The 12829-nt window shown below is 43.7% G+C and overlaps 1 protein-coding gene across 2 annotated transcripts in view; it reads left to right on the forward strand.

The window, feature by feature from the left end:
- Positions 1-12829, forward strand: part of LAMA5 (laminin subunit alpha 5) — a 236639-nt gene that overhangs the window by 97658 nt on the left and 126152 nt on the right. For both annotated transcript variants that reach the window (XM_087889038.1, XM_087889037.1), the window contains exons 8-14: positions 3754-3872; positions 4643-4733; positions 6476-6610; positions 7738-7800; positions 8354-8494; positions 10878-11015; positions 12413-12547. In XM_087889038.1, the coding sequence (XP_087745164.1) occupies positions 3754-3872; positions 4643-4733; positions 6476-6610; positions 7738-7800; positions 8354-8494; positions 10878-11015; positions 12413-12547 (822 nt within the window). The remainder of the gene's footprint in view (positions 1-3753; positions 3873-4642; positions 4734-6475; positions 6611-7737; positions 7801-8353; positions 8495-10877; positions 11016-12412; positions 12548-12829) is intronic.

The raw sequence follows: 12829 nt of genomic DNA on the forward strand, positions 1-12829 counted from the left end.
GCGGCTTACAATGTGTTAAGCAATAGCCTTCATACTTTTGTATATACGTGCTTAGTAGGGCTTTCATTCTTTTTTATACAAAGTCAGCTTATTGCCCCCACAATCTGGGTCCTCATTTTACCTACCTCGGAAGGATGGAAGGCTGAGTCAACCTTGAGCCTGGTGAGATTTGAACTTGCAGTAATTGCAGGCAGCTGGTGTTACTTAACAGTACTTTAGTCTGCTGCGCCACCAAGGCTCTGGCTTTCTTTTGGCTTTCTTTGTTTGTTTGTTTTTTTAAACATCTGAGGTATCGATTAGCACAGTTCCTGAGTGAATCGTTTTCAGTTGGCATTGACTCAGAAGAATGCCACCCAGTAAGTATCACGGAAGCCTTTTTAAAAATCTTAAGAGTGACCAGCGGGAAAGTGAGAAAGCTGGCTCTGAAAGAGTCAACTTTTAAGGCATTTTATTAAATGTTCGAATCAACCTTTTCCCCTTTCCAAGTTGGCAAGCAGCACCAGTTCTTGGCCCTAGTATTATGCATCACTTCATGGGATCTCCTGCTGTTTTACATCTGCTGACGTTTCTGGCATTCTTCAAGGATGCCTGACCTAGAGAAATTAGACCTGGACTGGACTCAAAGAATTAAGGAAGGTCACACCTGGTAGTTCTGGAAATGGAAAAGACCGGAAAAATCACAGGGTCACAGCTTTGTGTGGGAAGCTGACAAAACAGCCCCAGAGCAAGACAGTGGAAAATTACTGCTCTTGTTGCCAAAAAAAAAACACAACCCAAAAAAAACCCTACTTGAAGTCATTTGGTGCAGGGTTCAATTCAGTGGTAGGTTTCTACCGGTTCGGTCCGGATCTGGTGAACCGGTAGTAACGGCAGTGGGAGGCTCCGCCCACCCACCCGGACGTCATCAAGGATGCTCTGCGCATGTGCAGAAGTGCCGTGCGCCAGCAAAGGGAGCGTGCACACGCACACGCTCCCTTTGCGAACCGGTAGCAATGGTAAGTAGAGCCCACCCCTGGTTCAATTGAAAAGAAAATGTTACTTTTAATTGGATCCAGGTATGGACGATGCTTGCAGATGTTATTAAATTATTCAGGATGGCTGAAAAGAAGACGAAATGCAAGGATCTCAACAATATGGATGAAAAGCAAATGTTGTGCATCATACGTAGGAGGATCTGCATATTGAAATACAAAGATTCCAACTTTATAATAAAGTATTAATGTGCAAAACCTCCTATGTATGATGAACGGCATTATATTTTCCTGGAAAATAATAAAGGTGGGATATTCATTAATTAATAACAGGGCCTGAATTGATGGTGTTTGTGGCTGGACAGTTCAGTCAATCTTATACAGGTAATCCTCGACTTACAACAGTTCAGTTAGTGACCATTCAAAGTTACAACGACACTGAAAAAGGTGATTTATGACCATTTTTCACACTTACAACCGTTGCAGTATCCTCATAGTCACATGATCAAAATTCGGATGCTTGGCAACTGACTCATATTTATGACGATTGCAGTGTCCAGGGGTCACGTGATCCCCTTTTGCGACCTTCTAACCAGCAAAGACAACGGGGAAGCCAGATTCACTTAACAACCATGTCTCTGACTAAACAACTACTGTGATTCACTTAACAGCTGTGGCACAAAAGGTGGTAAAATGGGGCAAAATTCACTAAACAAATGTTTCACTTAGCAACAAAAAATTTGGGCTCAATTGTCATCGTAAGTCGAAGTCATAAGTACCTTTCTCAACTTGAAAAATTGGAGAACTTAGAGCAAAAATCTTGGAGAATTTAGGATTTAGATATTTATTGTGCAATAATTCTACATTAAATAGGGAATTTTAGAGAGGCTCAAGCATCACTTCAGTTTGTAAGCGATGCTTTCCCATTATTTCATTATTATCTTCTATTACCTAAAAAGATGGAATATTTACAATTGAGAGCATTAAGAACTCAGTTGACCAACTCTGTACAAAAGGCTATTAGGAAAATAACTGAGGAGGAAAAGGTAGAGAAAGGGATGGAAAATTTACAGGGTGGAAACAGTACAGAAAAGGGCAACCATCAGGATTCATGAAAGTGGAATAGCTTTGCTAAAAGCAAGCTTTTTAAACATTGGAAGCTTCTTAGCTTAATTAAAATGAGAAAGGCTAGAAACAGTTTAAATTTTTTTGTAAAAATGTAAAGAAAATCACGCAGCATAATGAGGCTTCTAGAATTCTGCTTAACTCAAGGAAATGGGAAAATTGATTGGCATTAGATTATGGATAGTTATAATGAAATATAGGTAGTTCTCAACTTAGTACCGCAAATGAGACCAAAATTTCCTTTGCTAAGTAAGGCAAAAAAGTTAAGTGAAGTTTTGCCCAATTTGCGACCTTTTTTTTTTTTTTTGCCACTGTTGATAAGTGAATCCGTGCGGTTGTTAAGTTAGTAACCTGGTTGTTAAGTGAATCTGGCCTCCCCATTGACTTTGCCTGTCAGAAGGTCACAAAAGGTGATGATTTTATGATCTCAGAATAATGCAGCTGTCATAAATACATGCCCAGTTGTCAAACATCTGAATTTTGATCATGCGATCATGGAGATTCTGGTGTAAAAACCAGTTTTAAGTCATTTTTTTCAGTGCCTTGTAACTTTTAAACAGTCACTAAATAAATGATAGTAAGCTGAGGACTACTGATAATATTTTAAACAACTTGTGGTTCATTTATCTTTTTTTTTTTTTTTGCATTCTGAAACAGATGTGAGTTTCTAGATTCAGTCAAACAATGAACCAAGCACTGTTTTAATATTCCTAACCTTCAGTCTTTTTGTGTGTGTGGAGTACTACAGGTAGTCCTCAACTTACGACCAAATTGACCCCAAAATTTATGTTGTTAAGTGAGAAATTTGTTAAGTGGGTTTGCTCCATTTGAATCACTGCAGTTCATAAATTAGTAACATGGTTGTTAAGTGAATCTGGCTTCCCCATTGGCTTTGCTTGTCAGGAGGTCACAAAAGGGGATCACATCAGAGGTGGGTTTCAGCAGGTTCTGACCAGTTCTGGAGAACCGGTAGCGGAAATTTTGAGTAGTTCGGAGAACCGGTAGTAAAAATTCTGACTGCCCGCCCCCCCCAAAATCTACTCTCTGCCTTCCAAGTCCCAGTTGATCGGGAGGAAATGGGGATTTTACAGTAACCTTCCCCTGGAGTTGGATGGGAATGGAGATTTTACAGTATCTTTCTCTGCCATGCCCACCAAGCCACGCCCACCAAGCCACGCCCACAGAACCGGTAGTAAAAAATTTGAAACCCACCACTGGATCACATGACCCCAGGACAGTCATTAATGTGAGTTCATTGCCAAACATCCGAATGTAAATCCCATGACCATGGGGATGCGGCAATGGTCATAAGTGTGAAAAACAGTTGTAAGTCACTTTTTTCCAGTGCCATTGCGAGTTTGAACGGTCACTAAATGAGCTGTTGCAAGTCGAGGACTACCTGTATTACTAGAAAACGTTGGTGATCAACCAGCATTTTGCAATAAGCAAATATGTGCATCAATTTAAAGTTATCCAACCACCCAGAGGATTTAATTTAATTTAATTTATATGCCGCCCCTCTCCGAAGACTCAGGGCGGCTCACAATACATTGGGATGCTACGGATATTGTCGCATCAGCAATTCTGCCATTGCAAACAGGGCACTGTGTCAATCAGAAGTTGTACCAGCTTTTAATCGCCTGTTCTATTATTTCAGCCTGTAATTGCAATGGCCATGCCTATGACTGCTATTATGACCCGGACATTGAGCATCAGAAAGCCAGCAAGAATCGTTACGACCAGTTTGAAGGAGGAGGGGTCTGCATTGACTGTCAGGTGGGGCCTTAAATTTGTACACAGTATTTCCTCTCATTCTTTTGAGATACAGTGTTTGAATTTTTTTTTGGAATTGGATTGTTTCACGAACGATCTTGTCTGAGAAGAATGGGGATGATTCTCTAGTTGCCGAAGAGCGAATTTGGAGGGGTCTGGGAGGAGAAATTGCCGAGAAATTGCACTGAGGCTAGTTGTGTCTCCTTAGTTTAATTACAGATAGTCCTTGACTTATGACCACAATGGAGCCCAGAATTTATATTGCTGAACAAGGCTAAATGTTTGCTCCATTTTACGACTTTTCTTACCACCGTTGTGAAGCGAATCGTTGCACTTGTTAAGCTAGTAAACACGGTTTTTAAGTGAATCTGGCTTCCCCATTGAGTTTGCTTATCAGGAGGTCACAAAAACTTCATCACATGACCCTGGGGCACAGCAGTTGTCAGTTGCCAAGCGTCTAAATTTTGATCCGGTGACCATGGGGATGCTGCAACGGTCATAAGTGTGGGGAAACGGTCATAAGTCACTTTTTTCCGTGCCGTTGTGACTTTGAATGGTCACTAAATGAGCTGTTGTAAGTCGTGGATTGCCTGTGTTTTAGGAGAATTATATTTTTCTTTTTTTTTATCCTAATTAATTGTGACTTTGGGGTTTTTCTCTGCTGGTCTACCAACGAATGCAATTGTTTGTTTGTTTGTTTGATTGATTGATTGTATCTGTCTGACTCATGATGCCTCAAAATAATGGCAGCTAACAGATGAATTATTTTGCAGCATCATACAACGGGCGTTAACTGTGAGAGGTGCAGTCCAGGATATTATAAATCCCCTGATCATTCCATAGATTCACCTTATATTTGCTACCGTGAGTATTTTCTCTCTGATCTCTACACAGGTATCCAGTGGTGGGATTCAAATAATTTAACAACCGGTTCTCTGCCCTAATGACCGGCTGGGAGGGCATGGCCATGGTGGGCATGGCCAGGGGGCATGACGGGCAGCATCAGCCTCCTGCACCCCTCTGGGAGCAAAAATGGGCTGCGGGGAGGGCCTCACCCCCCCCCCCCCATGCCCCATTTTGGGCCTAGTAGGCCTCCCTGCAGCCTCCTAGGAGCAAAAACGGGGTGCGTGGGGGACTTCTGGAAGGGGCAGGGAGCAGAGGGGAGGGGCCAGCCAGCAATTTAACAACTGGTTTGGCCAAAGTGGTGCAAACCGGTTGAATCCCATCACTGCATGTATCCTTCTGAGGACATCCCTCCACAGCCTCTCATCCCAAAGGGTGGGAAATCTTGTGGGTCTTCAAAATAAGATATGAGGGGCAGCCCTTGAACAAAATAAGCCTTCACTTAATGACAGTGATTGAGACCAGAGTATCCATCGCTGAGTGATGTAAAGTCATGTTGTCACCTGACTTCAACCCTTAACAATGGCAGGTCTGTCAGTTCCTGGTTACTATTGTTAAGTGAGGACTTCACATGATTGCAACTTCCTGCTGGCTTCCCTCTTGAATATTTTATAGGAGACCTATGCTAGTAAGTTTATTATAAAATATAAAATACACCATCTAGTCTACTAGAGAGCCAGTTTGGCCTTGACAGAGTTTGCAGAGATCCAACCAGCACACCAATTAATAATTCAGCAGGATTCATTTATAGAAGAAACTTGTTTATATACAATAATATAAAACATAATGCATGTATACAATACCCATGCAGCTTTTGCAATGTGGTAGCAAGTACAAGGACAAGAAGCAGAAGCCAGAACCAAAAATCACAGAAGCTATAATGCAAGGACAAACCAATTCATATATATATATATATATATATATATATATATATATATATATATATATATATATATATATATATATATATATATATATATATATATATATATATATATATATATATATATATATATACAGATCAATTAAGCTAAGCCACACCCAGGCTCCGAGCCGTCTCACTTGTTTACTTGTTGTTTACTCACGAGCTTACTTGTTGTTATGGCTATCCTAGCTCATAATTTCTTACACACTGACAGGCCTAGAGGTAAAGGCACCAGGTTAAGAAATTGGGAGAATGTGAGTTCAAATCCCACTTTAGGCATGAAAACTAGCAGGATGCCTTTGGGCCAATCACCAGGTGACTTGAGTTCTAGTCCCACTTTAGGCATGAAAGCCAGCTACTGACTTTGGGCAGTTACTCTCTCTCTCTGCCCAACCCCCCTCAGAAGGTTGTTTTTGTGGGAAAAATAGGAGGAGGAAGGAATAGCAATAGCATTTAGGCTTACATACCGCTTCACAGTGCTTTTACAGCCCTCTCTAAGCGGTTTACAGAGTTAGCCTATTGCCCCCAACAATCTGGGTCCTCATTTTACCCACCTCGGAAGGATGGAAGGCTGAGTCAACCTTGAGCCTGGTGAGATTCGAACTGCCAAATTGCAGGCAGCCGGCAGGCAGCAGAAGAAGGCTGCAGTACTGCATTCTAACCACTGTGCCACCATGGCTTTGAATATCCAGCATGTTTATAGTCTTGAGTTATTTGTAGGTAGGATATCTATCAATCAATCAATAAATAAAAATGCTGACATCATCTCTCCTTTTAGGCTGCAACTGTGACTCGGACTTTACCGATGGCACTTGTGAAGATTTCACTGGCCGCTGCTATTGCAAGCCAAACTACTCAGGAGAACATTGCGATGCTTGTGCAGACAATTACGTGAACTTCCCCCATTGTTACCGTAAGTATTAGTCTCGGAACTAAGCACTGGTCCCGTAACTCTTGAGTGCCTACCTCTCTTGGGGTGTTGGAATCTTTCTGATCAGCTATGAAATTGTGAAGTCTTCAGGAGGGTCAATATGAGGCTAAGCTATTTCATGGAAAGAAATAATGGATTTCCAAGTGCAGCTGATATTTTGGGATCCAAATTGGAGTGTAAGGTAGACCTCGACTTATGACCACCATTGAACCCAAAATGTCTGTTGCTACGCAAGGCAGTTGTGAAATGAGTTTTGCCCGGTTTTTACTACTTTTCATGCCACAATTGTTAAGTACTGTAAATCTGGCTTCCCCATTGACTTTGCTTGTAAGAAGGTTGCAAAAGATGATCGCATGACTTGGCATATGGTAACCATTATAAATACAAGCCAGTTGCCAAGAATCCACATTTTGATCATGTGATCACAGGGATGCTGCAACGGTCATAAGTGTGAAAAACGGTCATGTTGTAATTTGTCAACCGCCGCCCCTTTAGCAGCCAACTCAGATGAGGAGGCGGTGTGGGAGTCAGTGCCAGCATCAAGGCAACCTGAGAGCTCCGAGGGGGAAAAGGGAATGGAGCTGGCAGAGAGAGAGAGAGAGAGAGAGAGAGAGGTGGAGCCTGGGCTGTCCATCAGCCCTCAGTTGGAGAGTCAACAGCCTCCAAGTCTGGAGGTGGCTGATGAGGAAGAGGAGGAACAGCTGGGTCCAGTGCCTGATGTGTGGATGCGCAGAAGGCAGAGGAGAGGAGAGCAGTGGAAATCTATGGGCCGATCCTTGGGATGGAATCCATCTCCCTGCTGGACAGACTTGTTAGCCTGCTGTGTGTGTGAGAGAGAAAGACTTTTTACCAGGGCTACTGACGCTCCTAATAAAGGGAACATTTATTTAACTACAGATGGTTTGTCGTGTTTGAGAGCCAGGTCAGAACAGGTCATAAGTAACTTTTTTTTCAGCGCCATTGTAACTTCTATCACTAAACAAAGGATTGTAAGTCGAGGGCCACCTATATTTATGGAGAATTGGATTTATTTTAGTCTAGTGCTTAACTACTAATCAACTTTCTCATTACATAGGATTAATTTTTGTGTTGTCTTTTCTTTCATATAGCGATCTCAATTTTATCTTACAATGCTACTGGAGAACAGGTCCTTCCAGCTGGGCAGATAATAAGTAAGCTTTTGATTTTATTTTCACTTTTCGAAATTCTCATGCTACCTACGTAGTAAAGCGATGGTTTCTTTAGGATATAGAATCAGGATCGAATCCTGACATCCTAGCTGTCAGCACTTTAAGCTGCATTTACTCTAGTGCTGACATAAGAAGGAGGAGCGGAGGTGTCTGGAAAGGGAAGTTTGACTTTTCACCTACTTATTTTCCCTGGAGATAATATCCTCTAGGAGATGGGATGGGAGGGGGAAATTCCTTTGAGCTGGAGCAGTAGATTAGGGGTAGAATGACTTGGAAGATGGCCAATGAGTGCAGGGGAGTAGGGAACGGAAAGGGAGGGTTTTGGGTCTGGAAGTCAGTGTTGGCTTCAATGGAGCTGGGTTTAAAATGTGGTGCTTAATAAATAAGAGTTTTCCTTCAAAGACTTTGTTTGAAATGCAATTTATTTGAGACGACCTCGAAACCTGACACTAGCAGGATTTCACCAGAAGTCAGGATTCTTCTCAGCTTCACACAAACCCTGCCTGATGGTTCCACCTTTGTACCTGTTTTCTAGACTGTGACTGCAACGTTGCTGGAACAAGAGGCAACACCTGCAGGAAAGATGCTCAAAGTGGGTTGTGTTTGTGTAAACCAAACTTCCAAGGGACGCAGTGTGATCAGTGTGTACCTGGCTACTACGGACCAAATTGCCAACGTGAGTAAACCCTAGCCTAACCAGTGATGTAAAGATCATGAGATGGTTTCCTGGGAAAACTAGTTTTTGAAGGATAGTTGAAGGAAGGGAGAGAAATGGTAGGATCCAGATCAGTGGTAAAATCCAGCAGGTTCTGGAGAACCGGTAGTGGAAATTTTGAGTAGTTCAGAGAGGTGGCAAATACACCTCTGGCTAGCCCCAGAGTGGGGTGGGAATGGAGATTTTGCAGTATCCTTCCCCTGGAGTGGGTGGCAATGGAGATTTTGCAATATCCTTCCCCCCAGGAGTGGGGTGGGAATGGAGATTTTGCAGTATCCTTTCCCTGGAGTGGGGTGGGAATGGAGATTTTGCAATATCCTTCCCCCAGGAGTGGGGTGGGAATGGAGATTTTGCAGTATCCTTTCCCTGGAGTGGGGTGGGAATGGAGATTTTGCAATATCCTTCCCCCAGGAGTGGGGTGGGAATGGAGATTTTGCAGTATCCTTCCCCCAGTTGTGGGGTGGGAATGCAGATTTTGCAGTATCCTTCCCCTGGAGTGGGGTGGGAATGGAGATTTTGCAATATCCTTCCCCTGCCACTCCCACCAAGCCACGCCCACAGAACTGGTAGTAAAAAATTTGGATTTCACCACTGATCCAGATGTGACAGGACAAAGTTTTAGGCATTGATAGAAAATAAATGCAGTGTTCTATGTTCATTAAATTTGTAGACAATGTCCTCAAACTGTCCTTATAATCGCAACTGAGCCTAAATTTTCAATTGCTAAGCAAGACAGTCATTAAGTGAGTTTTTACCCCATGTTACCACCTTTCTGGCCTTAGTTGTTAAGTGAATCACTGCCATTGTTAAATGAATAACAGGTTGTTAAGTGAATCTGGCTTCCCCATTAACTTTGCTTGGTCAGAAGGTCGCAAAAGGGGATCACATGACCCCAGGGACACTGCAACGGTCAGAAATTTGAGCCGGTGGCCAAGCATCCAAATTTGGATCACGTTGCCATGAGGATTCTACAATGGTTGCAAGTGTGAAAAACGGTCATAAGACACTTTCTTCAGTGCCGTTGTAACTTGAAACGGTCACTAAGTGAAAGATTATAAATCAAGGGCTACCTCTGCTTTGTTTTAGCATGTATACTCTGTTCATGTCAACTTATAGTGGAAGACAAAGAAGTTCTGATTTCTTGTCTCGTGGTGGAAACTCTTTGTAATATTATTGACTGCCTTGAGATTGTTGATATTAATCAGTTGTGATGGCACAGTGGGAACAATGCAGTATTGCAGGCTGACTCTGCCCACTGCTAGGAGTTCGATTCTGACCGACTCCAGAAGGTTGAATCAACCTTCTATCCTTCCAAGGGCGGTAAAATGAGGACCCAGATTGTGTTCTGCGCCAGCTACGGACCCCAAAGAACGCAGCACACACAAACTCTATACAAAGCTTATTTTACTCAAATAACTTAGTCTTTATCAACCAGATTTCTAAGATAAGGTAATCACAGTCTTACTAGAGTTGGCAGAAAGCCCAGAAGCAATTTTGCAGACACGAAAGAGAGTGAACTAAAGTTGTTCTCTACAGCTTGTTGCAAGCGGCGTTTCTTCTTAAATAGGCTAAGGGAGTGGCCAATCAGCCCCAACCTCCTCCTGAGGAGCCACTCCTGCCTTTTGGCAGCTCTGTGTGCCCGTGCATTGAGAAGAGGCTCCTCCTCTTCGTCCTCTTCACTTAAAGGAGCTTCTGGAGGTTCTGAAGGCCCTGGCTGACTCCCTGCCTCTGGCACCACATCTTTCCCAGCCTCCTCACTGTCCGACTCGAGCGCCAGCTGCACAGGCTGCTGGCGCAACACCACACCAGCCTCCTCCTCGTCAGAATCAGCTACAATCTGCGCAGGCCGCTGGCGGGCCACAACACCTTCTTGGCTGCAGGATGTTTCAGTGTCACTAACTTAAGAACTGCAGTGATTCACTTAACAGCTGTGACAAGGAAGGTCATAAAGTGGGGAAAACTCACTTAAGAAATGTCTCACTTAGAAACAGGAATTTTGGGCTCAATTGTAATCATACGTCGAGGACTTTCTGTATTTATGATAGTTACAGTGTCCTGGGGTGTCACTTCTCCAGCCTTCTCACTGTCCGAATCGAGCGCCAGCTGCACAGGCTGCTGGCGCAGCACCACACCAGCCTCCTCGTTGTCGGAATCAGCTACAATCTGCACAGGCCGCTGACGGGCCACAACAGAGTGTTGGAGGCAATATGCTGATTCTATACCGCTTAGAGTGGGCTGTAAAGCACTGTGAAGCGGTATATAAGTCTAAATGCTAGTGCTATTGTGTAGAGACAATTATGGTCTGTAATTATGGTCCTAAAATGTTTAATCTCCCCTCTCACAGCTTGCCAATGCTCGGGGCCTGGATTCTACGAAGGTACCTGCGACAACGAAACTGGACAGTGTCTGTGCCGAACTGGGTTTCAAGGATACTTATGCAACTCGTGTGCTCCTGGCTATTTCAACTACCCGCTATGTCAACGTGAGTTGTCAAATATGGAAGAATAACAGAATAACAGTGTTGGAAGGGACCTTAGAGGTCTTCTAGTCCAGCTCCCTGCTGAGGCAGGAAATCCTATACCATTTCAGACAAATGGTTACCCAGTCTCTTCTTAAAAACTTCCAGTGTTGGAGCATTCACAACTTCTGGAGGCAAGTTGTTCCACTGATTAATTGTTCTCACTGTTAGAAAATTTATCCTCAGTTCTAGGTTGCTTCTCTCATTGATTAGTTTCCACCCATTGCTTCTTGTCCTGCCCTCAGGTCCTTTGGAGAATAGCTTGACTCCCTCTTTTTTGTGGCAGCCCCTGAGATATTGGAACACCACTTCTTCCTCCTCCTCCTCCTCCTCCTCCTCCTCCTCCTCCTCCTCCTCCTCCTCCTCCTCCTCCTCCTCCTCCTCCTCCTCTAAAGTGGACATACCCAATTCCAGCAACCTTTCCATATATGTTTTAGCCTCCAGTCCTCTCATCATCTTTGTTGCTCTTCTCTGTTCTAACTATGGGCAGTTAGCACATAGGTGTTATGCCAAGCAGGAATAGACAGTGAAGTCAAATGCGGGTAGTCCTTGACTTATGATCACAGTTGAGTCCAGAATTATGGCCTAAGTCATTGTGGTCATTAAGCGAGGCACCTGATTTTTGATAAGATGTGCGTCTTGCTTCTCGCCCGCCCTACCTGCTGCCTGCCAGAAATGCCAGAAATGAGTCTTTGTGAGACTCGTTGCACTGCCACCGCCTCTTCCTCATCGAGCAGGACTCTACAAGGCTTGTTGTGCCGTTGAATGCATGAACGGCAGGACTGCCGCGAGGTTCCACATACCGGTGCAGCTGCGAGCTGCAGAATATCAGCTGTGCTGGTATGATGAAGCTTGCAGCGGTGCTGCAGTTTGTGCGTACAACGGCACAATAAACTTTGCAGAGTCCTGCTCCACGAGGCGGCAGCGGGACACGCCAGGGCAGTGCCGGCCAGCCGCTTGGTTGGCATGAAGAACAGGGAGGGGGGGCGACGGCAGCAACGGGACATCCAGTCCCACGCTCGCTGCCTCTTCCACCCCCAAAATAATAAGACCCCCCACCCCCCCGATAATAAGGCCGCACCCTTATTTTGGGGTTCAATAGAAAATAAGATCCTGTCTTATTTTCAGGGAAACATGGTAAATAAATAAAATAATACAAATTTTTGAGTACGGTATATGATGATGGAGGTAAAATCTTATTTTGCTAGTCCGGTTGATCCTTTGTTGACAAGAATCCCAATTACTTAACTCGGTGAGCTTTCAGGCTCGTATTGACGAATACTGAACTTCTACAGTAGGTTAATTTTCTCACTAAGGGCATGAGGTTTGAAACCTAAAATCTTCTTTTTTTCCTGTTAAAGTTTGTGGCTGCAGTGCTATTGGGACCTTGCCCGACGGCTGTGATGCTTCCGGAAAATGCTACTGCAGACCTGAATATGGCGGACCTCATTGTGATCAGTGCAGTTTTGGATATCACTCCTACCCTCACTGCCAAGGTATATCAGTACGAGAAAGGACTCATAGAAAACATCCATTACAGGAAGTCCTCGGTTTATGACCACTTCTTTTAGTGACCATTTGAAGTTACAACAGTGCTGGAAAAAAAATTACTTACAACCAGTCTTCGCACTTACAACTGTCACAACATCTCTCTGGTCGCATAATTGTAATTTGGACACTTGGGAAATTTATTTATGACTGTTACAGTGTCCCAGGGTTCTGGGATCACCTTTTGTGACCTTCTGACAAGCAAAGTCAGCAGGGAAACCAGATTCACA

This window comes from Pantherophis guttatus, chromosome 3 (genome assembly GCF_059756535.1).
Source record: "Pantherophis guttatus breed Tessera chromosome 3, ASM5975653v1, whole genome shotgun sequence".
NCBI lineage: Eukaryota > Metazoa > Chordata > Lepidosauria > Squamata > Colubridae > Pantherophis > Pantherophis guttatus.